The sequence below is a fragment of the Rhododendron vialii genome, chromosome 7a (genome assembly GCF_030253575.1).
Source record: "Rhododendron vialii isolate Sample 1 chromosome 7a, ASM3025357v1".
In the NCBI taxonomy this organism is placed as follows: Eukaryota; Viridiplantae; Streptophyta; class Magnoliopsida; order Ericales; family Ericaceae; genus Rhododendron; species Rhododendron vialii.
The window spans coordinates 5,331,761-5,357,754 of record NC_080563.1 but is presented as its reverse complement, the minus strand read 5'-3'; the positions used below and the strand labels follow the sequence as shown (position 1 = coordinate 5,357,754).

Below are 25,994 nucleotides of genomic sequence, written 5' to 3'. Positions count from 1 at the left end.
GCAACCATCGGTGGTAAACGACGGGCACCACACAAGGTTAAGATTTCGAACCACCGGTGGTGGTAGCCTTTTTTTCCCGTTCATTGTACGTATACATATTGAACACGAATCGTGACCCGCCTCCACACGCGTTCTCAAGTAGTACAGACCTATTTGAGGTGTGAAAGCTACGATAGTGATCATTGTTGTGCTCTTGTTCTACCTGTCATGGTTAATCAAACAAAGCTCTTATTAGTGTTTGTGTTAACCTTCAACCGCTCAAGTACTATTTTCGGATGGTGAAACTTTCTACTGCACTAGAACTAGTTCCTTTCACGGGCGACATCAGAATAGACACCTCTGTTGCTATTGTTGCGATCGGTCTCTGTTGCCTTATGTTGTTCCCTTACTCTGTGTTCAAAACAATTACAATGAAAGATTCAAAATCGGCATTAAAAAGAGTCGCGCGCGTACACAGAGCCTGAGAACCCAAGGACTCTACCTGCCGATGCGAATAATATAGTTAGCTGCTAGGTAAGTGTGGATTTCACCTTTACATATACAAATTCTCTTCATTCAAATTTCAATCATCCATACCACCCACAACTGAAATATTATTACGACACTCAGTTGAGCAATTACACAACATTAATATTACACACAGTACGCATTCAGACATAATAGTGCAAACTGGTTCTGAAATTTTACAACAGAAGATCAAACAAGCGTTTCCTGAAAACAAAAACACTTCACGAGCAATCCGTAACTGGATATGTTGCATGAAGATAGAATCTCGCGGCAGGAATATCAAATCAAGCCAACAGGGGAACCCTTGGCCGCGTTCTGCTTTAAGTAGTTGTACTTCCAAAACAGGAGCAGTCGCACCCTTTCTCACTGATTTTTCTTGTTATGTCATCCAATTCAGTGCCCAAGCTATAGCTACTCAACCTCAGCGTCCTGTCACAGTGCATCTGCAGAAGCCAGACACGAGTGATAAACTCCCCCCCATGTCGAAGCCCTTCAATGTGGTGCTTCACTCGGCACCTCCAAGCGGCGTAGCACAACATCTCCGCCCAAATACTTTCCAAAATAGCCCACCTCTCCGGAGGCTCGTGCGATTTCATGTGTTGCACAAGGTTGTGTGCCTCGTTTGCAATATAGCTAATGTCGCCCTCATTCTCAATCCGTCTCTGTCCAGACGGTACTTCTCTATTGAAAAGTTCCTTCAAATGACCATAATCCTTCCCAAAAGTGTCGTATTTATTGCAAAAGGGAAACTTAGTAGGACACTCAACAAGCAAATACACCATGTAATCAGAAAGCATTTTGACCGCTTTCCGATTCACGGTATCCCTACCATGATCCAACCCGTAGAAAACCTCGGTAGCAACGTGCCAGATGACAATACTTTTATGGAATTGTAGTTCAATACTCCAGGACTTTAGTCGCTCATCATATTTTTTAAGGGTCCACTCACCTCTTGTCACTCCTGAAGTCGACAACTTACCATCATCTGCAACACTATCACTACCACCAATTTCTTCAGTTGAAGTCTTTGAATTATCAACTTCTGCAATTTTCTGAGTTGAAGTCTGGGACGGATTGTATTTCTCGCGAAGGTAACTGATGATTAGTTTTTTCACATTCGGGACTAGACTCTTCTCTTCCTTGTATCCCTTCAACGCTTCACCCATGCCATAAAGATACTCCCCCGCCGTATTGCCCAAGCACGTTACGAAGCAGACTTTCAAGCAGCGGGTGCACGCATTAGGGTCATACTTTGTGCAGAAATCCAGGAGACTGAGCTGCCCGATTGCCTCAGGCCATCTCTTACTCTTAGAGAATAGAACTTCGTGAAGAGAGAGAAGCGGAGTGGCCCATTTAATTCGATCACTACACGCCCAAACCAAGGCCCAATCCGAAAAAAGTTGCACGACAATACCAGCTATCTCTAGAAAAATGGCTCCAGCTATCAGAATGATGGTAATCACATCATCACCTTCGAAAACACGCCCGGGACTGGGAGGGGGCTTATCACTCTTCAAGAATACCAAAAGCCCAGAAACAATCAAAGACAAGCTAAGAAATCTCAGAATGCTTCCCCATAGGGTGAAAATCGTGCCCACCTTGCTGAAGAGCATGTCATATATCAAACCCAACTCAATCTCAATCAATTTGAAAGCATCGAAACTATCCTTCCTAACCGACTTGAGGAAGTTTCTTACCAAATCTCTCACTCTTCTCCCATCACACAGGTAATCTGGACAATGAGGCATTAAGGTCTGGATACAAAAATAAGCTAGAAGCACTCGCCTTGCATTCGGGTGTGAATCACTGACTCTAACTTGGCTTGGATTTAATCGAACGAAACCTCCGTAGTACTTGTTTCTTGAATAGATTATCCACACTCTCTCTCCGTACTTGATAAGTCCGGGAATCAAAATCAACAGTGCCAGAAGAGAGATGAGCCCCTCTATGGACCAGGGTTTGCCCTTCCAGAGTTTCTTTTGTGGGAAATACGACCAGGTTGCTATCAGGGCATAAACTGCTCTAAAGCCTAGGGTAAAGAGTCCTATAAGGTGTTTCATCCACAGCTGATTTTCCTGAAGGCTTAAGACGGTGATGGTATCGGGACCTCCGAGGTAGAACAAGATCAGAGGCCCCCACATCACCCTGAGCATCTGGTCGCCCATGGTGGCATTGCCAATGGTGAAATTGCCCATCGGGATCTTGTGGGTATTGGCCGTTGTCGTGTTGGAAGAACTGTCGGTTGCTTTGGAGTTCTTGTTGACAGCGAGCTTGGAGAGCTTTCCAAGAGCAGTTGTAGCCAACAAATCAGAGAGTACGTAGAGTAACGAGATGCTCCCAATCATTATCGCCGCTGACTTAGTCTTTGTGCGGCGTCGTCCAAAGAAATGAAGGTATAACTGAGAAACAAGGATGTAGAGAGCTAGAATCCTCAAATCCCATATTTCCCAATATTTGCTCAGTTCTATACCTTTCTGATTTTGTTTATTGCTCCTGTTGAACTCGCAGGTCCTGTAGCAGGGCATCGTTTGATCTTTCTTCTCTGCTGTAATGATGGAAGAAGAAGAAGAAGAAGAAGAAGAAACAAATAAATACGAATGGATCAAGTGACTTGAGAGCGATTGACTAGCATAGCACTAGAGCCTACATCACCGAGAATTTTTTTAAAAAAAAACACACAATAGTGCCCACATCACTTAGACTATTGTGTTCTCTCGACAATCTAAACGTCGGCAACATAGAGGGGGCCAGCTGAGCTTCCTTAATTTCCCAAGTGTTCTCTTAGCTTCCTTAATTTCCCAAGTGTTCTTCTCTTGTAGGCAGTTTATACAGTTTCTTATATTTCTTTCTGGCCTCTGGGAATATTAGAACTCCAAAACTTGTTTAGATTAAAATCTAAGATTGGATTCCGTTGTATCCTGATCAGAGACGATTTGTAGGTAACCTATTGCATACCTAATTGGCACTACAATAAAAATGGTCTAACACGTCGAAATTTGGCGACTAACTCTGATTTTTGTCGCCAAATGGTATCCTTGGGCGATGAAATGGTATTTTGTCGCCAAATTGGACCTATTTGGTGAGGAAATGGGATTTTGCCGTCAAGGAAACACATATTTCATTGCCAAAAGATACTATTTGGCGACGAAATTAAATTTTCGTCATCAAATGATCCCTTTTGGCAACGAAATTTGACTTTCATCATCAAATGGTACATTTATTTTTTTTGTTGATGAAATCGGGAATTGGTCACTAAATACAAGACTAATTACTTTTTAAATTTTGATTAAATTTTGCCATATCATCTACGAAATAATAAGTGGTGCAGTGGTAGTTTAGAAACCATAGAGTTTGAGTCAGGGCAACAACAAACCTTTAGCGACGAATTTTATACTTTCAGCGACGAATTTTGTACTTTCGGCGACAAATATTATTTGTTGTCAAAGACCGAATTCGTTGTAGCGTGGTGTGACGAATGACGTCTCAATGACAAGGATTACGGGGCTTGAGAAGTGGAGTAGTCGTCTGCAAAATTCCTAGACATCTACGCACCAAGCCATTTTTTCAACCTTTGTACTGAGCCTGCCGCGATGAAAGTTTGCACGGGTCATTTTTGTATTAACTTATTCACAGAGGAACTATGAATAAATTATTTTCGAAGCCACACAATTTCACCCGTCCGTCTCGGCAATCAATACTTGAGATATGTTTTTAAACTTTGGCCGATAATAAATATCTTTAATCGGTAATAGTTTGTTTTTAATCCGAATGACGCGCGAGATTGAGCGCTGTAAACACTTATTCACGGAGCGTCTATAAAATAAGTTTATTCTCTTGTAGTATAAAAGTAGTACCACAAGTAGAGAACTCCAAATACACATCCTGTGAGAACTTAGTTTTCGATTAGATAAACCTTTTGGTATTTCTCACAGTGTCTAGCAAGCAAGGGGCGAAAAACAATTCGAATAGCCCGAGTCCACATAAGGGGCAAAAAAAATATCGAATTGCCTGAGTCCAAGTAAATTTTGAGTACTCAATTAAAGTTTCGTTCAAGTTCGTTTACTTATAACCTAGCTCAGTGAGGACTTCAATTTGTTTAACTTAATGGCCATTGGTTAGTGGGATAAATTTTGGAGGGATATGGTAGAAGTGAGGAAATTATTATAAGTAATAAAGAGGAAAATGACGGGTGGATATGGGTGGAGATTTCTCAATTGTGCACCCAATAACATTTCTTTTTCCTTTTTTGTCCCAAGAAAATTTTATTCACGCTCCGTTTGTTTCGATGTAAAATATATTTTTTGAAAACAAATTTTAAACTTTTATTTTTCGGTATTTGGTTCGCAAATAAAAAATATTGAGGAGTGAGAATTGTAGTAGAAGGCAGTGGGTTCATTTCGAAAAATAATTTACAGAAGATTTAAGGATAAGTCATTTTCATCCAATTAATGAAAAATATTTCACATGTAAAATATTTTTATCATTTTTTATACAACCAAACACCGAGAAAATATTTTACACCCCAAAAACAGAGCCTCATCAATGCCATCCGGCAATTACAAAAGCCCGTAAGCAAACAAAGGTTCGATCAGACTTGAGCACAAGCACTAACAGGCTCGGAGGCTCTACAATGCTTATTGCAAAAGTAGACCAATACGAGGTATCGGCATAGGGTCTGTAACGATCAGGGTCAACTGACTTGCTAAACCTTGACCTACCACGTAGCTCAAAAAGTTAACTCCAAGTTATATAGTAGTTGCTCGCAAATACTTATATACGAATTCATTTCTATATTTCCCACCAATGTGAGACTAAGTTGGGTTCTCACAGGGTTCGTCTGAGGATTAGCAGTAGAGGATTCTAAGAGAACCCCAGCTCAAACCATAATCAGATGACGCAGATGAAATCATCAAACAGAAATAGTAACCAAAGTTAGCACGCCGCCTGGCGATCTTGAGAGAAATAAAACAGCACCAATGGAAAGCCAGCGAACCAGGCGACCCATGCACACAGCCACAGCGGGCCCTAGTACATACCACTTCTGTGAACCAAACCAAACATCCAAAATCAAGAGATTTTATTCGCCTACCACCATCACCCACCAGATCTAGGGAAACCAGACCGATACTTGTAGCTAAGTTCCACAAATACCTCTGCACATTTAACGGTCAATTTGGATGGAGTTAGCTCCAATGACCATTTAACGTGCATTGTAAATATTGGGGATGCAATATGCTCGATTTGTATTTCGGTAATGCTTTAGAGACCATCAGTTAAAAAAAAAAAAAAAGGCGATTACTCATTATTCTATTTGGTTTCGAAGGAAATTCAAACACGAAAAACTATCAATATCCAGTTGATCATGAATCCTAAAGTTATTCCTATTCTTTTTCCACAGGATTAAAAGTTGTTTTGCGCGGCCGGGATTTAGGTTAGCATACTAATGTGATTTTTTTCAATATGATTTTTTTTGGCTGCTGATTTTGCCACTCCTTTTTTTGTTAACGTCACTCCCCTGCAAGTGTATTTTTGGAGCAAAAATACATTATGCAGGGGAGTGACGTTAACAAAAAAGGGAGTGGCAAAATTATTTCTCTTTTTTTTTTTTAGCCAAAATAAAAATACACTTGCAGAGGAGTGACGTTAACAAAAAATGGAGTGACAAAATTATTTCTCTTTTCTTTTTTAGCCAAAATACTTTAACAACTAGTCTTGAGGACTCCCTCTCTCTTCAATCTCACATCCTCTCTTGTCTCTCTGCTCTCCAAAATAATGGCCCACGCTCACACAATCAGGATTATATTCACAACACCATTAAGGGATGGTACGTTGAATGCACTTAATTCGACAGTAATCAATAAAAATTAGAAAAAAATATGAATAACAAATTAACAATTATACATACGTATCTACGGATGGTTGAAATCTACATGGTAGAAATACGATATATTGGAGAAAAATGGACGGATCGGACGATATGAAGGCGATACATTGACAATATTAGCATTAACAAATGAGCTATTTGGTTTTCAGAATAGACTATACATGTGATATTTTTTACGATGACGAGCAATTAATGACTTCAGAGCAACTACCCGTGGCTAAAATTAATGAGAAATTGACGCATGAAGCGGGACAAAGCACAATCGGACGCAATTTTACAGCGATAAATGAAAATGACGCCAAGATTAATCTGGCCATCCATGACAAAAATCAATGAGAAATTGGCCAGATGTGAAGAGGACGGACGAGATTGATGCGAATTCTGGGCAAAAATCTCCGAATAGACGAGACATGCCAATATAACGTCGAGATAGATATTGCTGAGAAGAAGCCCACTGGGCAAGAAGACAAGGCGGAGTAAAATTTTGACCAAATTTTGGAAAGAATACGAGCCGAACCACCGGAGCAGGGACGGCAATTACTTCCGATCTGTCCCTGTCTCCGACCTTCCCGCCCTGATCTGAGTGGATATTCCCCGATTTGATAAGCAAATGGGGCGGGTATGGTATTTGCTTCCCCACCTTGTTTTAACCCGATCCGATTCCGATTATAGGTATTTATATTTTTGTATGTATATGCAGGGGCGGACCCACCTTGAGGCACGTGGAGTCACGTGCCCCCATGCCTTTAAAAATAAAAATTCCCAATTTTATATGTATATATATATTATATATGCTATGTTGTGTAAGATGTTAAAGTTTGGTTCAGTGATAAGAGACATGCCATGGCAAAGGAATTTAATAACGCAACTTCGAGTCCCACTGGGCCACTCGCCTTACTTTTTTTGGTTGTTTTCAAAATTCAACTTTTTCACAACTAAGGTTTGCCCCGGTTAACGTCTCCAATCATTTGTGTAGTATTCAATATGAATTTGCACATTGTATTTGTACATTTTTAGTCTCCGAAATTTGTACTTGTAGAGTTAATAATAGAAAAATAGATGATGAACATATGATAATTTTGTTTTAATGCATATGGTCGAAGTGAGCAAATTTGCCCAAGTAGCTAGTTATTAAAATACATATATATTTTAAAATTATTACATTATCATGAATATTAATTAAAATTATTTGGGTGTGAATGTGCTTAACTATAACTCATATATTACGGCATTACAAAAAAAATTGGTACCCCTACTATGTCGAATTCTTGGGTCCGCCGCTATATATATGTCTACCGGAAAGGAAAATAAGTCCTTAGTTTTTAAGAAGGCAATTTCAAGTTCAAAAATCATGTGTTTTCGCAAATTATTTTCCTATCAATATGAATCTTGTTTGATAGATCTCATTGAGATTTTTAATACGGTGCAAAAAAAATTGAAAAATTATTTTTCATTTACATTATTTTTTAGTTTGAAAATGTGAAATAAGTACGTATTTTTTAAGAAGGTGTTCTGGAACGGGGCCTAAATATATTCCATTGTTCTGATATAACACGAGTAATAAACACTTGTTTATATCTTTGTTTTCTTTATTTCTATTTTTTTAACTTATTAATCATCAATATCTTGTTTTTTTGTCAAAACATTTTAAAAAGAACAAAATTAGGCAAATTATCACGGTGAATAGGGACCCGATTATTTCCCGATCCCAACACCTCCCTAATTTTTTCCCGCTTTGACTCCAATCCGATATAGAATGAGGTGAGTTTGGGGGACACTAAATCCAACTCCGACCAACCCATTGCCATCCCTACACCGGAGGTACACTCTGAAGCTACGTGGGGTTTTTTTTTTTTTCGCCACTACGTTTTCTCTCTGGGGGACTTTCCGGCGAGATCCACCAATGGTTGGATGGACAAAAAGAAACATGAAACAGGCCAAGCGACCCGCAAAAAACCTCCTAAAGTACTCCGAGAACGCGGACAACAACTCAGCAGCAAACCCCAAAACCAAGCAACAACCAAGCTCTGAATAGACCAACCACCCCAAACTAAGAAGGCCCTCCACAGGAGCAAAAACAAACCACAAACAAGTAGCAGAATCAACACAACCTGCAGCAACCCCAAAGAAACAAAAAAAAAAAAACAGCATCCAAACCAAAACCAGCATATGACACAGCCCACAACTTCCAAAAAAAAGAGACAAAGCACAACATTTGCCTCATGGTTTATGCCATGTAGCTTGTGTTTGTGCCTCTCTTCCTTCTTCGGTGTACCCTTTGTTGAGTTATATATATAGAGAGAGAGTTCTGATCCAGTCAGGAATCCCGGATTTTGGCTTTGGTACGGACCATGACTTCAGCCGTTGGATTGTGTTTTCAATGGTCTACATCCACAGACGATTTTTGACCTGTAAGAAAATCGTCCGCGGATATGGATTATTGAAAGTACAATCCAATGGTTGAGATCATGGTCCACATTTTAGCCAAAATCCGGGATTCCTGACTAAATCCGGACGGTATATGGTGTCTACTCTTACGGTATCTCCGTTATGCCTCTTGTGATTTTCGATTATATCTTTTGTAGTTTCAGTTATGACTATTGTGGTTTTGATTATGTCATGTGTGGTTCCATATTATACCACACATGGACTCACGTGGCATAATATGGAACCACACATGACATAACCGAAAACCACAAAAGGCATAACAGAGACACAGTAAGAATAGACACCATATCATTGTTCAAAAAAAAAAATTTAGTGTGTTTAAGAGTGAGACGAGAGAGAGGAATCCAAAGGGATTCCAAGCCTACCCAGTGGGGTGTGGAGTGTGTGTTTGTGCACAAATTTTAAGGAACAACAAAATCAGCAAGTTAATAAATTCACTTCTAAGCAGCAGAATTAATGAAGAGAGAGAGAGAGAGAGAGAGAGAGAGAGTACATACCAAAACACAAATTATTTGACCGTCTGAGGGTGGTTCAGCTGCGAGAAACTAGAAATTGAGACTTCAGAAATTCACTAGAGCTTGCAATGCTGGAGAGAGAGAGAGAGAGACAGACAGAGGCTCTACAAGTGTCTATAGGGAGCACATTATTTATAGTCGTGGATTCGGGAAGTGTACGGAATATAAGGACAAAAAAGTGTTAGATCTAATTAGAAGGAAAATAATTTTCTAGTAAGAAGATTCAACCAATATAGTAGTACTAGTGTTTACCTGTGCCTACGGCACTATTCATCCCGCATACTTGGGTATGGTGGCGGCTTTGTAATTTAGGCAAAAACGATGGTCATTTTAATAAATTTGTAAGAATGTCTCTCAGCCGCCTTGGATCAAATCAATCTCAACCATTCTAACTTGTCCCCACACCCTTGTATTTTATTATATAGATATTTTATTATATAGATGTGTGAGAGGGATTGGATGTTCATTTCAAGATATATAATAGTATTCAGATGAGGCACTTAATGATATTTGATCAAGCTGATTTTTGATATATTAGTTTTACAATATAACTCTACGAAGTAAATAAATCCGATCATCAGAGCGAGACCGAAGCGATAACGGTGTGTCATGCACAACACGGGACTGCACAGCATGCTCCTCTAGTCTGTGTGAGAGCCAGAGAGATGTAGGCGAAATCTATGGACAATTGGATTTGTAGATTTAAATAGGAGTATTAAAATGAGAACCTTAATTAGCTAGTTGGATGGATATATATATTAAAATTTTCTTTTCTAATTAGCAGTCAAATTAATTATTTTAAATATATAAAACTATGCAAATAGCCAAATATATACATGCATAAACTTTCATAGTAAGCTAGGAAAAATATAGAAAACAAAAATACAGAAAAATAATTGATAATCAACAAGGTTTACAATATTTTGCTAAATTTTTTCTTTTTTCAGGTTGATAATTATTGTGTCTATACATATTTATCATACTTAATGTTGCCAACAGAAACTCTTTTTATTAAAGCGAACTCATCAAGTGATGGATTCTAGTGCTTAATTTGTTGAGAGTAAAGTTAGTTTCAAGAGGGGTTTAAGTGTTGAAATGATGGTAGAGGATATTGGCGTTGATGATAGGGAGGAGGGTGAAATTTTCTAATTTGGAGGAGGGTGCGATTGATGATATAGAGAATGGAGCCTCTATCTCTCTGTGTTTTAATCTCATTTGTTTTTGGTGCTCATTTGGTTCTTTCCGTACGTAGTTCAGCGCTTGTGGTGCGGTTTTGGTGGTCAGATCTTTTTCGGTTCTTCTAGTTGCTTGGTGCGGGGTAGTTTTTAGCATGTGTGTTGGTGTTGGTTTTGTTGTTATTTGATGGGTTTTCCTTTTGGTGTTTGGCGTGTTTGCTTCATTTCGGTGTGGCTTATTCTGCAGTACGTGCCTTTCTGCCGGTTCTTTTGATTTAATTTGGTGGTGTTTCGGGATATGGTATGAGGTTTTCTTCCTTTGATCCTAGATGTCCTTAGATGGAGCTTTTTTATTGTGCCCCTTGGTACTTTTAATCCTTCTAATCATTTAAAAGATGAGAGCTGCTATTGGTACCGACGGGTACCATAGGGAAAATGCATCGATGGCAGCGCCGGGCCGTCTCCGGCCACCGGACGGCAAATCCGAGCCGTCTAAAAATTTAAATAAAAAAAAACCGAGTGGCCTAACGCAGAAATCAACAGCATCCGACGTGCGTAGATGCTCGATCCAAACACTCTATTTTTTTGTATATACATATATGCATGTATATATGAAAAAATGGGGTGTTTGGATCGAGCACCTACGCACGTCGGATGCCGTTGAGTCTCGTGTAAGCCCACTTGGTTTTTTTTTTGTTTTTTTATTTTGGACGGCTTGGATCGGCCGTCCGGTGGTCGGAGAGGACCCAGCGCGGCCGTCGGTGCATTTTCCTTACGGTACCGTCGGTACCAATATCATTTTGCTTAAAAGATAGATAAATTTCTTTTGTCGTGAAAAAAATAATTTGCTGCAAACTTTTTCATCTCCATCAACTTTGTATTTTGGTAAGCGACATTGAACCAATCAAGATGTTATGCATTTTTTTTTTTTTGCAGTACTTCTTTGGTCATTCAATTCGTGCGTACAAGAGATAGTATTATGGAATTGTGTCTACTGACTAACTTTGTGAAGCTCTCAACTCCAACAACCAGGGCACTACTACGTCAGGGGACTGACATATTGCTTTCATTTTCAGGTGTCGTAAGGCTGCGGCTGGGTTGAAATCATATCCAACCAGGACCGGCCCAAGGTACGTATTTGGAGGCCAAGACCAAATTAGCCCCCAAAAAAAAAAAAAAATAGACCAAGACCAAAAGTGTGGTCATCATTCCCTCATAGATCTTTTTCTAGTTCATCAGTTAATTTTTGTGAAACATGAATCCTTGCCTAATTGCTTGCGGACCAGTTGTTGGAATTTAGAATAAGGAAGTCATGTGCATGCTCTAAAGTACGGCATTCAGAACCATGCTCAAAAGTTAATCTCTCATAATAAACATTTGAAAGAAGTTTTACAATTTACTCTAACAGTAATTGGAGAGGTGAAAGAGTCGCGCAAGGGTGGAAGAGTACTGGCTCGAATGGTAATTGTCAAGTGATACTTCTAGCTCCACTAGCTGTTGTCGTAGTCTAGTGATAAATAGCTTACTCCTAAGAGGTTTGTGTAGTCAAGAAGTGTATGTTTTTAGTCGCGACGCCTGTCGAATTAACTGGCTATGAGCCTTTGGTGTGAGGCGGTAGAAACTATCGACACGTGATTCTTCATGGGACCAATCGCGGGTTTGGAGTATTTATGATTATACCCAAAAGAGATTGCTATTTGCTTTTTCCGGGTGCCTCCCTCCTCCACCTTTTCTTCTTAGAGGGGAAAAAGATACTTTTAGCAGTCGAAAATACAGTACTTTAATTATTGTTTCATTCTATGATGCCTAATTGGGGACTCGTATCTATCCATATGGCAGAGGGAATAACGACATGCTAAAGGGGGGAGGGCTCTTCCAAAAAAAAAAGGGGAGGTGGGGGTTGTGTGTGGGTCCACTATTTGGGTCCCACATTGACAATTCATATTGTTTGTTGATTTGAAAATAATTTTTTTAATAGCCTTGTACTAAAAAAATCAACTTAATTGGATATGTGCAAATAATTGAACTAATTTATAAGTTTCGATTAAGAATTCAGGTTCCTCTCAACTCTGAATGAAAAGTTAAAAGATTTGATCAGCTCTTTATATGTAATTGAGTTGATTTTTTGCGAAGCTACTTTGAAAAATTATTTCAAAATTAATTAATGATTTGAATTATTCGTAGGGAACCCAAAAATGAATCCCACACGACGTCAATACATTATCGGTCCTCCCTGGCTCCGTGGTACCGATAGTCGGAGTGCATGCAAAGACAAATGAACGATTTGAACGTGTACGTACAATTGGAATTTTGGATGGGATCATGAGTGGCCAACAAAAGATGACGTTCATACGCCTTCACCCACCAAAAAGGTGAAAAGGATCGAGATGATACTCAACTTCTAAACGTCCAAAATAAAGAATGGATGTGACATATTAAAAAGATATTTTGTAATTTATTTCACTTTTTACACTTTATGAGAGAATGTAGAAAAGACTCATTTTATTTTTTAGATATTTGGGTTTCTAAATTGCCTTTGGTTCTCCAAATATTGAGACCCTGCTTCTATTTTGAAAACAAAATATCTAAAAAGTACAATGAGGCCCTCCTATATTCTCTCATAAAGTGCAAAAAATAGGAATAAATTACAAAATCTCTCTCCAATATGTCACATCAATTCTCCATTTTAAACTTTTAGAGATGGGTTGGAGATGCTCTTAAGTCTCGTTCAATCCTGGATGGAGTCGTCGTTATGTTAGAGACTTGTTTTGTGTTGTGAAATTTTAATGTACTCGCAAGCGCACGAATCGTACCAATTCCACAGCCGTATCTTCTCGGCCCATGATTATTGCCAGGACCTAACTTGAAAAATATTTGCAAGCTTTTTGTAACGAGGAGTACTTGTGCACCAACGGCTAAAATAAATTAAATTACCGTCTTTTCCTGCGATATCAATAATTCGAAGTGGATGATAAAAAAATAATAATGTTATCCAATTAAGCACGATAAAGAACTAACAACGTACGGTATTGGAGCTTCTACATATCAATATTTTGTGCTTATCATTTTGTTCATGTGTTAACATATTTTTTCTCCCCTTACTCTGTACTTTAGAAGTTATTTCACATATCAGTACATGTGTGCTATATTTGTTTTTGATAATTATCCAAAGTGTTCGGAATAATTTATGCATACAATTTTCGGAGAACTAATTCCACCGTCTACGGTCTACTAGCAGTGGCCCGACTTAAAGGGCCACTTAAAACCGGGACAAAAGCGCTATATGGACTAACTCCACTGACTTGGTAGAAAAGATGTTTCTAATTTGAGGACTAAAATGGGGAACTCACTTAAGTCCTAAGCCTAATTAAATTAATTTACCACCACCACAACGACTTAGGGTTATTCCACATCGTTGTTGCATGTGCGATGTGTTAAAAGACTTGTCCCACAAATTTTTCAAAGCGACTTTATATGGGTAATAAATAATTGTAAGTTTTGATAGTCTGGAAAAAAAAAAAACCACTAATTGGGTTAAGGTTGTGTTTGGTTGAGAGTTTAGTTTAGTTTAGTTTTGGTAGTGGGTGGAGAGAGAAATAGAATAATGATTGAAGATAGGGATAATGATTGGAAAGAGACAGAGAGAGATGTGGAAGTAATAATTGAAAAAATAGGGTAATGATTGGAGAAAGAAGTAGGGTAATGATTGAAAAACAAAACTAAAACAAAACTAAAATGGCAAACGAACAAAGCCGTTTGGCATGAATAATCGAGAATCATTAATTCGAATTCGGGACCAGGGATGCTGATGAGAACCCCCTACGTAGCAGGAGTAGAGTGACTGATATGGTCGTTCATCTCGATTCGGACAATATCGGATTGAATCTGAACTATCTATTATTTGGTCAAGATCCGAGCCGCCAATGTAGTAAGGGGCTAGGGATGGCAGTATATTAGCCATCTGTCCTTTGTGCTGGTGGGCTGGACGTGGCCAGTGATGGAACATTTCCTCTTAGGTTAGGATTGGATTAGAAGTTTAGAAACCTAACTCAGGTTGGGGGGTGTGGGGTAGGATTTAATCCATTCTGCCCTGCTAGCCCTGTTCTTTGTATACTGGCTACATGAGTTTCAGGAATCAAGGTGCACAGGGTCGGCCCTAACTTTTCGGGAGCTTAAAGCGAAAATTAAAAATAGAGCATCTTTTGTTGGACTATAATAAGGGATAAAAAAGTAGGAGGGACCCTTATAATTCAAAATTTTTTAGAGGCCTAATGCGACCGCAATACTTGCTTTAGCTCGGGGCCAGCTCTGAAGGTGCATTGTGAAGCTTTCAAAAAGGGCAAACCCAGTGCACGAAACTCCCGCCATTGCGGGGTCTGGGGAATGATTGATGTACGCAACCTTATCCCTTCAAGCAAAAAGGCTATTTCCGCGACTCGAACCCGTGACCTTCATATCACAGTGAAACAATTTTACCGTTGCGCTAGGCTCTCCCTTCATTGTGAAGCTTTCTGATTAGAGATAAAGGCGAAATCTGAGACTTTTAAACTCACAGAATCAAGCATGTACAAGAACTATTGATTCCTAATGGGAAAACTCTCGGTGTAACAGTTATCACATCCAATAAGGACACAGAGGAATCTGGAAGGTGAGGTCCTCCTAGGAAAATTTAGTAAAATCAAGCCCATCTAGGCTACCTCTAGTTCCAAGCAATTTCGGACATGCTTTTAAATGATGCAACAACTAGAATCTTTCTGCTTGCATTAAGGGCTGAATAGTGTCTCAGTTTTTCATCTTTGTATGGTTTTATCAAACGCTTTCCATAGTGAAGTCAGGCTGGTCTTGAGATTTTCGAGACCCTAACCGAGTTTTGAAAATGAAGCATCTCATCTTTTTGTATATGAATTAGTTCTTTGATTTAGAAGCAAGAGGCCTTGTGGTTTAGTGGCAAATTGGTTGAATCACCTCTTTAGTAACTTAGGTAGGGAGTTCAAGCCTCAAAGCCACCGTTTCAAAACCATTTTTTGTAAGAGTCAAACTCTCGATCCCATGCTTAAAACATGCGCGTCTTACCACCGTACCACATTTACCTATTTGTAATGTACTTCACATATATAATATTCAATATTCCGCTATTTGGAGGCTCAATTATTGAGCCAAAAATTAGAGGGCCCAAGGCGATTGCCTAATGAACCTATGCCCAAGGCCGGGCCTGAGTGAAGTTTAAGTGGATACCGCATGATGGATAAATCTTTGTTTCTGGTTTTCTCATACTACTTCATAACTTTAACATTGCTTCAAGGTAATGCTTGCGTAAAAGTCCCTAATGAAATAATGTGCTGCACAAACGTCAAGGTAATGCTTGCATAAAAGTCCCTCATGAAATAATGTGCTGCACAAACGTGTCTTTAGTTTCTCGCATTGAAGCCCAGAGGCCAGAGCGAGGAGTATATATGATATGCACATACAACTAGATGTGAATATAGAAGCTTTATCCTATTAATTTGTGTCAGGGAGAAGTTTAGAATGGCATTAGCTCCAACTCTAAATTTGGATGGATATCAGCTGTGGACTAGCTATATTCCCGAGGTATTCTGATCCCTAGTAGGCTAGTAGCCTTTTTCTCCGTTCATTGGAAGCCAGAAGGCCTTACCCGTTTATGCCTTTTTCTGGTTTTCTGATTCAACAAGGATTCACACAGAGCAAAGATGATTCATCTTTGTTCATTAAGAAAACAGATTCTGATATCACTTTGGTTTTGATATATGTGGATGATATCTTAGTTACTGGAGCTAATGCTGCATATATTTCTGAATTGATCTCAGTTTTAAGTTCTAAATTTTTGATGAAGGATCTTGGATGTCTGAGTTATTTTCTTGGGATTGAAGTTCTATATCATGGTTCATCTATTATTTTGTCTCAAACCAAGTATGCACATGATCTTCTGATTAAGGCAGGAATGCTTGAATGTAAATCCAACCCATCTCCTACTTCATCAAAATCTACTATCTTTGATCCTGATCCTAATTTTACTGACACTCATTAGTTCAGAACAGTGGTAGGATCACTTCAGTAACTTACTCTTACTAAACCTGAGATTGCTTATGCTGTAAACCTTGCCTGTCAGCACATGCATAGTCCCAAACACAGTCACTTTGTGGCAGTTAAACAAATTCTTAGGTATATTTGAGGTACACTTCATCAAGGGTTGATTTTTACTCCAAGTCCATTACAAATAAGTGCCTTTTCAGATGCCGATTGGACAGGGAATCTCTTAGACAGGAGATCAACCTCTGGATATTGTTTGTTTCTTGGTTTCAACCTTATGTCATGGTGTGCCAAGAAACAACATACTGTTAACAGATTAGTTTGTGAGTTGTAACAGATTAGTTAGTGAGTTAGTTAAGTTTGTTAATTGGCCATTAGGTAAGTTGGTGGACTTACGCTCAAAATGCTGAGCTGTCATTTAGTTGTAATTCCAAGTATAAGGAGAGGACGCATCACCACTTTGTAATCCAGTTGAGGAATTTACAATCAAGCAATGAAATCCTTTTCTCTTTCTACTCTTCTCTCCTCTCGTTCTCTCTCTCTTCTCTGGTTTGATTCATGAATTTCTTCAGTAGTTACGTACGTCTGGATGCTATTCAAGTTGAACCCAGATTCGTGGATACCATAACCTGAAGGAAACCTAATGTAATTCATAGTTGGACTCAAAATCACTCAAATAACTCCGATCTATACAAGCCTCGTAGATTCCTCCTCTTTTTTTTTAATGACCCAAAATCAACCAATCGGATGAGTTGTGTTTTTTTACTTTGGAATCTCATGTTGGACAGGGAACTGTCAAGTTAAAACCTAGGCTATCTGTATAACCAAAATTGGATAATCAAAATCTACCAATTTATCTTTTAATTATTTATTTAAAGGCTTGCTAAAATTAACAATGTAAAGTCTCACCATGATCATTTTCATTCCACAATCAATAATCCACTTTTAGTAGATAGATATGTTAGGATCCGGGTCCGGGGTCACTCAACAACACAACAATACGAGAAAAAACTCCCTTAATATTATTTACACAATAATACAAGATGAAAAAACATCTCGGCCGGGAGAGTCACAACCGGCTCTCTACCCCTCCGATGGGCCACACCGGCTCACCCACTCGACCTCACCCTCTCCCTCTCCCTCTCCCTCACATTGTTTCAGTCACGCCCCTCTTTGCTCTCATATACATCATTACATATAGGTAAAAAGAAAACCCTAATACGCGTAAGAAAACAAGGTGAAGAGTGATCCTGTACTTCGCGCACACCACCCCACTTGGATGCAATCCCAACAAGATATGGAGAGTTGGGATCGAGACATACAGAAGACAGCGGCGATGGTGCAGCTTTTGAAGCGGTTCTAGCGACGAAGGAGGGGTCAACAAAGACAGGTGGCAAGGGAAATTAACTAGATAATGGCTTGAAAGAGCATGATGGGCGACGATGGAGAGAAGATCGTGGCACAAAGAGTTGATCGAGCGGCGAACTAAACAAGTGAAAGTGAGAAGAATTTTTATAGAATATACTGTAAGTGCACGGCGAACAACTGGCCAGAGAGCGGCCGGGTATACCATAATTAATTTGTCCAGGTGAGGGTCTTCCCCGTTCGGCTAAATAAGCCATTTTGGTTTATTTTGTCTTTATTCAAATTTTTTTTGTATTTGTTAGTTTCTCGTCAATTTTTTGAGAATTATTGTATCATCATGATGAGATGAATCTAAAAAGTAAAAAATTATGATCCAAATCTATTTTTTTTAATAAAGACGAAAAAGTTGGCTTATTGGCTTATTTTTGTTTTTATTCAAAAAAATTAGATTTCGATCAAAATTTTTTACTTTTTAGATTTCTCTCGTCATGATGATGCAATAATCCTCAAAAAATTGACGATAAACTAACAAATACTAAAAAAATTTGAATAAGAACAAAAAATAAATCAAAGTGATTTATTTAGCAGAACGGGGTGGGGTCTCTCTCTCTCCAGCCTATTCGTTTAATTCTTTTGGCTTCAGTATTGATGACATTTGTTTTGGTGGACTTCAACTGATGCTGAAGGGGATCCCATTCGTAAGGGTGAATTTAAGCTGCTTAATCTAATACTCATGAGGTTGCTTTTCGCACAATAAAATATGGTATCATCTTTTCAAAAAAATCTTCAAAACACTGGACCCCATTTAGTTGCAAGAACGAGAAAATCAATTTTTCTATGACTTTCTTTGTGTTCAGTTACAAAGAAAAAAGTAAAATCCACAACTTCAATTTTTTCAGTGGAAAACAATTTTTCGTAAATCCAGCTGAAATGAAGAAATTTTAATTTTCCTGTACAACATTTTATTGACAAAACACTCACAGGAAACCAAATTTCCTTCAATCCATTTCACTTCATTTTTCTTATGAATACAATCCTCACACAACATTTTCAACAAGTGAACCGAACGTTAAAAAAGAGACTACTTATAGTAGGAGTAAATAAATAAGAGCTGGTTAAGTGAGGGATATCAAGCTCTGCATTCAATCTCTCCCCCTCACACACACACACACATATATCATGCTGTACTCCATAGTGCTAAGAGACTGAAACATCGATCATTACAATAGTTGAGCAATTAAACAACATGAATATCACACACAGGCATTCACAATCACACATAATAGTACCAACCTGTCCTGAAATTTTACAGCAGAATAGAAGGAAGTGTTTCCTAAAAACAAATAAACACACTTTAAAAGCAATCCATAAGTAGAACTTTTTCGAGCCGACGATATTTTGCCGCAGGGTTATCCCCAAAACCTTGTGAGATCCCAATTCTTGCTATCTTCAAGTGTACTGTCATGTTCATCCACCCGGCTAGAATTTCTTCCTTTCAGCTTCTCCGAATCGTCCAAGTGCATAATCAGAAGCCAGACATGGGTGAAAAACTCTCCCCCACGTCGAAGCTCTTCAATGTGATTCTTCACCGGGTTTTCCCTCGCTGCATAGCGGATCATCTCCACCCACGCATGGCCCATGATATCCCAGTCCCAGCTGTTCGAATCCCCCTTCATACCATGCACAATCCTTTGTGCCTCCTTCACAAGTGCGGCATCGGTGTTGTTGCCTTTATTCTCAACCCCTGCCTTTTTCACTAGTGTGGTATCGGTGGTTTTGCCTTTATTCTCAATCCTTTTCTTGTTCACAAGTGTGGTATCGGTGGTGTTGCCTTTATTCCCAACCCCTTCATACGAATCGAAAAGTTCCTTCATATCTTTACGATTCTGCATAATCTCGTCGCATATGTTGCAGAAGGGAAATCTAGGAGCACATGCGACAAGCAAGTACATCATGTAATCGGAAAGCATTTTGACCACGCGTGCTTTCGTATCAACGTTACCAGGATCCGACCAGTAGCAAACCTCGGTAGCAACATGCCAGATGACAATACTTTGACTAAATTCTAGTTCATTCCTCCAGTACTTGAACTGCTGTGCATGATCATCTCTTAAGAGGGTCCACTCAGCTCTTCTCACACCTGATATCGCGCGAAGGCCATCGAAGATTAGATCTTTCAAATGCGGGACTAGCTTCTTCTGTGTTTTGTATCTCTTCAACATTTTTTCCTTGCCAAAAAGACGCTCCCACGTCTTATCGCACACGGTTGGCTTATAGTTTTTGCAGTACTCCCGGAGACTGAGTTGCCCCATGACCCCAGACCACGTCTTGCGGTCAGAGATTATATTTTTGTGGAGAAAAAGAACCGGATTAGCCCCCCATTTAATTCGATCAATATTGTTACACGCCCAAATCAAGGCCCAATCCGAATAAAGTTGCACAACAATACCAGCAAGGTCTAGAAAAATAGCTCCAGCTAACAGAACGATGGTAATCACATCATCACCTATGAAATGCTCGGGAAGCTTGTTACGCATTAAGGTGCTCAAGAACACCACGAGCAGAGAAACTAGGAAAGAGAAGCTCAGGAATCTAAGAATACTTCCCCATAAGGTGAAAATCGTGCCTACCTTGCTGAAGAGCATCTCATATATCAAACCCAACTCGATCTCGATCAATTTGAAGGCTTCATCACCCGTGCTAATTCTTTCGCGGAATTGTGTTACCAAAGCCCTCACTTCGCCTGCCACACATTCGTAATCTTCAACATGAGGCCTTAAAGTATGCAACCAGGAATGGGCTAGGAGCGCTAGCCTTGCCCTGGGTTGGGGAGCCCTGGATTCGTCGATTTCGGGCGTTGAACCTAACGGAATCAGACCCGTGTAATCGTCGTTGGAGTTCGACCAGACCACCCACACTCTCTCTCCGTACTTGATGATTCCAGGGATACATAGCAACAGTGCCAGATAAGCGATCGACCCGGGCATGAACAAGGTTGCTACCAGGGCGTAAGCTGTTCTCAGGCCTTGCATTCCGAGTCCTGAAAGGTGTCTCATCCACAACTTGTTTTCCTCAAAGCGTAGGATGGTAATGGTATCCGGACCTCCGAGATAGAACAAGATGAGAGGTGCCCAAATCACCCTAAGCGCGTCTTTGCCCATTTTCACTTTAGAATCGAGCGGTGGGATCTTAAAACTGTGCGTTGCTTTGTCATAAGTGCTGTTTTTCATCTGATTGAGGTAGTCCTTGGCGTCGCTGTTGACCTTGAGCTTGGAGAGCTTTCCAAGAGCAATTGTGGCAAACAAATCAGAAAACAGGTAGAGCAACCAAACGTTGACAATGATGAGCGATGACCTACTCTGTCTGCGGATCCGTCCGGAGAAATGGAGGTACAACTGGGTGAGGAGGATGTAGAGAATTAGAATCCTCATATCCCAATTCTCCCAAAATGCCCTCATATCTGCCATACCGTTGTAATCCCCTGGAGGGGAATGGAACTGGCAGACCCTGTGGCACGGCATGCTGCCTGCAATGAGGGAAGAGAAAACACGAAAACAAAAGTAAAAATTTAAGCAGCAGCGCTAGCGCAATATCGATGGACTTGAAACCGAACAGAGTTGCCTAGCACCAGTAACCACATCACGGTACGGAGGAAGTGACAATCTCAACCATTGATTGCGCGAATGAACGGACAAGATTGTGCGGAGCCGTGAAGAACTTATTCACGGCACCCTGTGAATAAGCTTCTCTCCTCATTTCAGATATAGCAATGCTATACAAGAGAACAAGGTATGACTCAATGTGGACCTATGACTTCCAATAAGAAGACATCAAACCCTCATCATGAATTTGAGAATTCCAACAACGAATTTCTGTAAGAATACTTACTTGGAGCACTTAATTTCCTACTATGTCTAACAAGGGGCAATGACTTCCGAGAAGCATGAGCCCAAGTGTATTGTGACTCTATCAAAGCTTGTTCAAGTTCGTTTAATTAGTTAGTAATCGAGTCGAACTCAAATTTTAGGCTCGTTTACTAAACGAGTCGAGCTCAATACTCAAAAAGTTAACTTGGCTTGTTAGTATAAGATCGGCGTGTTTACAAACGAGCTGAACTCGAACACTACAAAACTCGGCTTGGCTCTTTTGCACCCCAAGAGCCATAGATAACCCCCTTAAACATCGGACAAGGCTGTGGCAAAAACAATAATCTTGAGCCACAAATAATTGGTCTTCCTTTGACCACTAACAAACAGCCCCAGACGTTAATTTCCTTGTGGCAGATTAATCTAGGACCATGGATAATTCCCTTCCTAATCTCTTAACAAACAGGCCCTAAGGGCTCTCTTGTGACAGGCTTTATTTTTTGTCTTTTAAATGCGGATGGGCGAAGTTTCTAAAGATACCTCATTGTCATGTTTCTAAAGTTTTGTTGTGGGTTTCAAAGGAAACTCAAATAAGAAGAACAATCAATATCCCCTGCACCCAAATCCTTAACTTTTTCCTAGGCCTGCAAATAAACCGAGTCGTCGTGAATCGTTCAAGACTTGACTCGGTAAAAATTTGTTCGAGTTTAATTCGTCTACTAGACGAACTAAATCCAAATGTCAATTTTAGGCTCGTTTAATAAATTATTCAAACCTAAATCTGACCGTTTTCGGCTCAATTAACTTAGATACATATAAACTTGGATGTACATATTGGAATTTTATTTTTATTTATAGTACAACCAAAGATAACGTACAAGTACTATAACTAATACTATACTTATATAGTTACTATATATGTATTGACTTATTTACGAACATAACAAAAAATTTATTCGCAACTCTAGACTTGTATGAGAGCATAAATACTTGGTATTTTTTCCTAAGTTCGACTCAAACATAAGCAAGCTTGGCTCGGGTCCGTCGTCAAATTAATTTTCATTGAGCTCGAGCTCACAAAGGAAGGTAACAAATGAGCTAGAATATTCTAAAACTCGCCTCCATCGTTTGCAGCCCTAAGTTTATCCTAAGATAGTTTTTTCCTATTCAACTAACGATTAAGTTAACATACCATATGCTAATCATGTTTTGCTAGCTAGCATTAAATTAATTGCAAATTTTGGTTTCTATAAAACTTTGTATTGGAGTATCATTAAATGGTCCCCCTAGGAGGGAATCTTGGCATCGGTCTCATTGATGGTGTTTGTTGTTTGGTTGGGCGGGTGATTGGAAGGCTAATTTTTGCCTTGTTCGTTTTTCAGTTGCGCAATTTTACCTAAAGTGTCTTACCCAGATAAAGTGTTTTCCCTGGTGCATGATTATTGAGTAGTCCGAGACTGTCACGTAGTACTTAGGATCATTTAAAAATCACATACTATTATATATTTATGCGGAGTTAATAGACTTAATAAACCTTAAATGTGTGGTTGTGGAGTTGTCTGGAACACTAGATGATGATGCTCCCAAACTACTGGATAATTTAACCATTTTCGGCCGAGATGAATCGGAAAAGTAAAAAATTACTGACTTTTACCCAAATACTTTTTGAAAATATCCAAGATAAAACCGGTCTTTTGGGCTTTTTGAGATTTATCTTGTATATTTCTAAAGATATTTGGGTAAAAGTCATAATTTTTTACTTTTTCCGATTCGTGTTGACGAGCAAATTGGATAACCAAAAAAAGTGAGGGACAAAACTAACAAACGCAAAAAAAATGAATAAGGAACCCAAAAAAATGCAAAAAGTGCTCAGCGGAACGCTTACAAGTATTATAACAAGAAAAATGATAACCTCAGCCAAATGGACAATAATTAATATGCAAAATGTGAATTAATATTTCTAAAATGTGTATATACATTCAAAAAAACTGCATTGATATTTATAGTACATACATTTGAACCTCTTAACTTTTTTGGCATTAAGTGTACATATTAGTACTCCCTCCATCCCACTTTAAATGTCCCCTACAAAAATTTGTGCAATTTCAAATCTCAAAAAAAATATTTTCACATGTTATTATTTTTATTTTCTTACACTAGCACTTTAATAAGTAATTTAATTTGGTGTAAGAAAATAAAAAAGTAATTTGTAGAAATATATATTTTTTGTTTAAAAGTGAGACAGAGGGAGTACCAATTATGGATAGTTCGGAAGAATATGGTAAAGCTGAGTTCTATCGCATCACGAGTTTATGTATATTAGGTGAAAAATTATTCCACCTAAACTTTCGTCAATTATATCCCCATGTATTCCTTTCACTTCAATTTAATAAAAGTAGAAAGTAGAACTCCATTTAAATATGTCATATTATACTGAGTTTTTTTTTTTTTTTTCACGGGGTCCCTAAAAAAAGCTTAATAGGCCTTTTATGTGTCACTATTTTTGGTTTAAATAAATTCTCTCATTCTTTCTTTCTTTAAAAATATCTCATACGGAGTACTATGTTTGTCATTTTTTCTTCTTCTCTTTAATAATCTTGAATGCACTATCGAATGGCTAAAACTGGTACACATAAAAAAGAAAGAAAAAAGAACCACTTATTTTTTTTTTAAACTTTCCTGGGCTTTTTAAATATAGTTGTTAATACCATGCTAAAGGGTGAAGGACTATTTCAAAAATGTATTCTTAGTGAATCCGTTCTAGTCGGTGAAGGTAGCTTCAAAAATGTATTCTTTCAAGGGACTTATAAACAAGCAAAAGTATTCACTCGAAACTGTTAGGGGTGAAGCCTGATATAGGCTAGAGCCGGACCGGCTTTGGGTTAGCGGCGGGCCGCTACTCGGCCCAACGCTAGGCCGGCTGTGTCGGAGGGACGGGTCGGCTCATGACCTGAGGTCGAGAGGCTTCGGAAAACAAGAGAAAAAATTGTGGCAACTCTTGAGACAGCTTAAAGAGAGAACTTGTAAGATTTTTCATCAATCAATAGTAAACTGGTGTGGGCCGTGTAGCTCCTAAGGAGTAGGCAAGTTGTCGAACCTCGTATATCTTGTGTCTTGCTTCTTCTTTTTTGCTTTCTCTTGCGTATTTATTCTATAATACATAGCATCCAGGATCCTGTTTTTGTGTGTATTGGTGAGATTGAACACGTAATTTGATCTCTTATAATCCAATAACTGATATCAGAGCTAATGTTCTGTTTTCAACAATTGGAATTTCCCAAAAAGAAACATTTAATATAATTTTTTTTTGGAATCAGGTAATCGTGATCAATCATAGACTGTCATTCGAAAAAAAAAATAACATAGGGTCAGGGCTGGCCCTGCCTCTCATTTTGTTTCGAAGGTGGTTTTCAGTTTTCAGAAGCGAAGGCACTAGGGACTCACCTTGATTTTCCACCAAAACATTTGCTAGATTGCATATGAATCTAAATTTTGACCCTACTAACTAAAATTTCTGGCTCTGTCCTGAAAATTTAAGGACTGGCCCTGCTCTCACTCTAGAAATCAACAACGGTGCTTTGTTTGGAAAACATTTAAAAAAACTTCCTTAACTACGGTCCAAAGGTGACGACATAGAACAAAAATATCAGCGAGTTGGAGTACTAAATTCACTTCCAAAGCAGCAGCATATGAGAGAGAGAGAGAGAGAGAGAGAGAGAGAGAGAGAGAGGGAGTACATACACCGGAATACAAACTATTAGACCGTCCGCGGGTACGTGGTTGAACTTCTCGAAACTATAAAGCTGTGAGACTTCGATATTCAATGGCTTGTAAACTGTAATGCAGGAGAGAGAGAGAGAGAGAGAGAGAGAGAGAGAGCAACGAAGTGTCTAGATATAGGGGACTAGGGGAGTATGTACTGTAATTTACAGTGGAGGATTCGTGAAGTGTACGGATTAAGGGCACCTTTTAGAGGAATGCTATCATCAATTCTAATAAAAAGATTGAACGAATTTATGTGTGACAAATCTGACAAGTATAAAAATGCATATAGTTGTATGTTTACTTAATATGTTAAAAGAATACCTTAATCATCTCGTTAGTTTTCTGAAATAAAATAAAAAGGAAGATCGACCTTAGTTAGCTAGCTAGCTAGTTAGGAGAGCTATAGTTGTTTTTTTTTTTT

The 25,994-nt window shown here is 38.9% G+C and overlaps 2 protein-coding genes across 2 annotated transcripts; both read right to left on the bottom strand.

Annotated features, from left to right (window-relative positions):
• Positions 1-531: 531 nt before the first annotated feature.
• On the bottom strand, positions 532-9,462 carry LOC131334195 (uncharacterized). The gene is made up of 2 exons (XM_058369107.1): positions 9,337-9,462; positions 532-3,052 (listed from the first exon to the last, which is right to left on the bottom strand). Exon 2 carries the CDS (start codon positions 3,030-3,032, stop codon positions 828-830), a length of 2,205 nt encoding a protein of 734 aa, XP_058225090.1. The 5' UTR covers positions 3,033-3,052; positions 9,337-9,462; the 3' UTR covers positions 532-827.
• Positions 9,463-19,134: 9,672 nt separating this feature from the next.
• On the bottom strand, positions 19,135-25,725 carry LOC131334193 (uncharacterized). The gene is made up of 2 exons (XM_058369105.1): positions 25,550-25,725; positions 19,135-21,468 (listed from the first exon to the last, which is right to left on the bottom strand). Exon 2 carries the CDS (start codon positions 21,461-21,463, stop codon positions 19,352-19,354), a length of 2,112 nt encoding a protein of 703 aa, XP_058225088.1. The 5' UTR covers positions 21,464-21,468; positions 25,550-25,725; the 3' UTR covers positions 19,135-19,351.
• Between the last annotated feature and the right edge of the window lie 269 nt (positions 25,726-25,994).

Coding starts and splice junctions, on each gene's coding strand:
- LOC131334195 (XM_058369107.1), bottom strand. CDS start 3,032: ATGCCCTGCTACAGGACCTGCGAGTTCAACAGGAGCAATAAACAAAAT.
- LOC131334193 (XM_058369105.1), bottom strand. CDS start 21,463: ATGCCGTGCCACAGGGTCTGCCAGTTCCATTCCCCTCCAGGGGATTAC.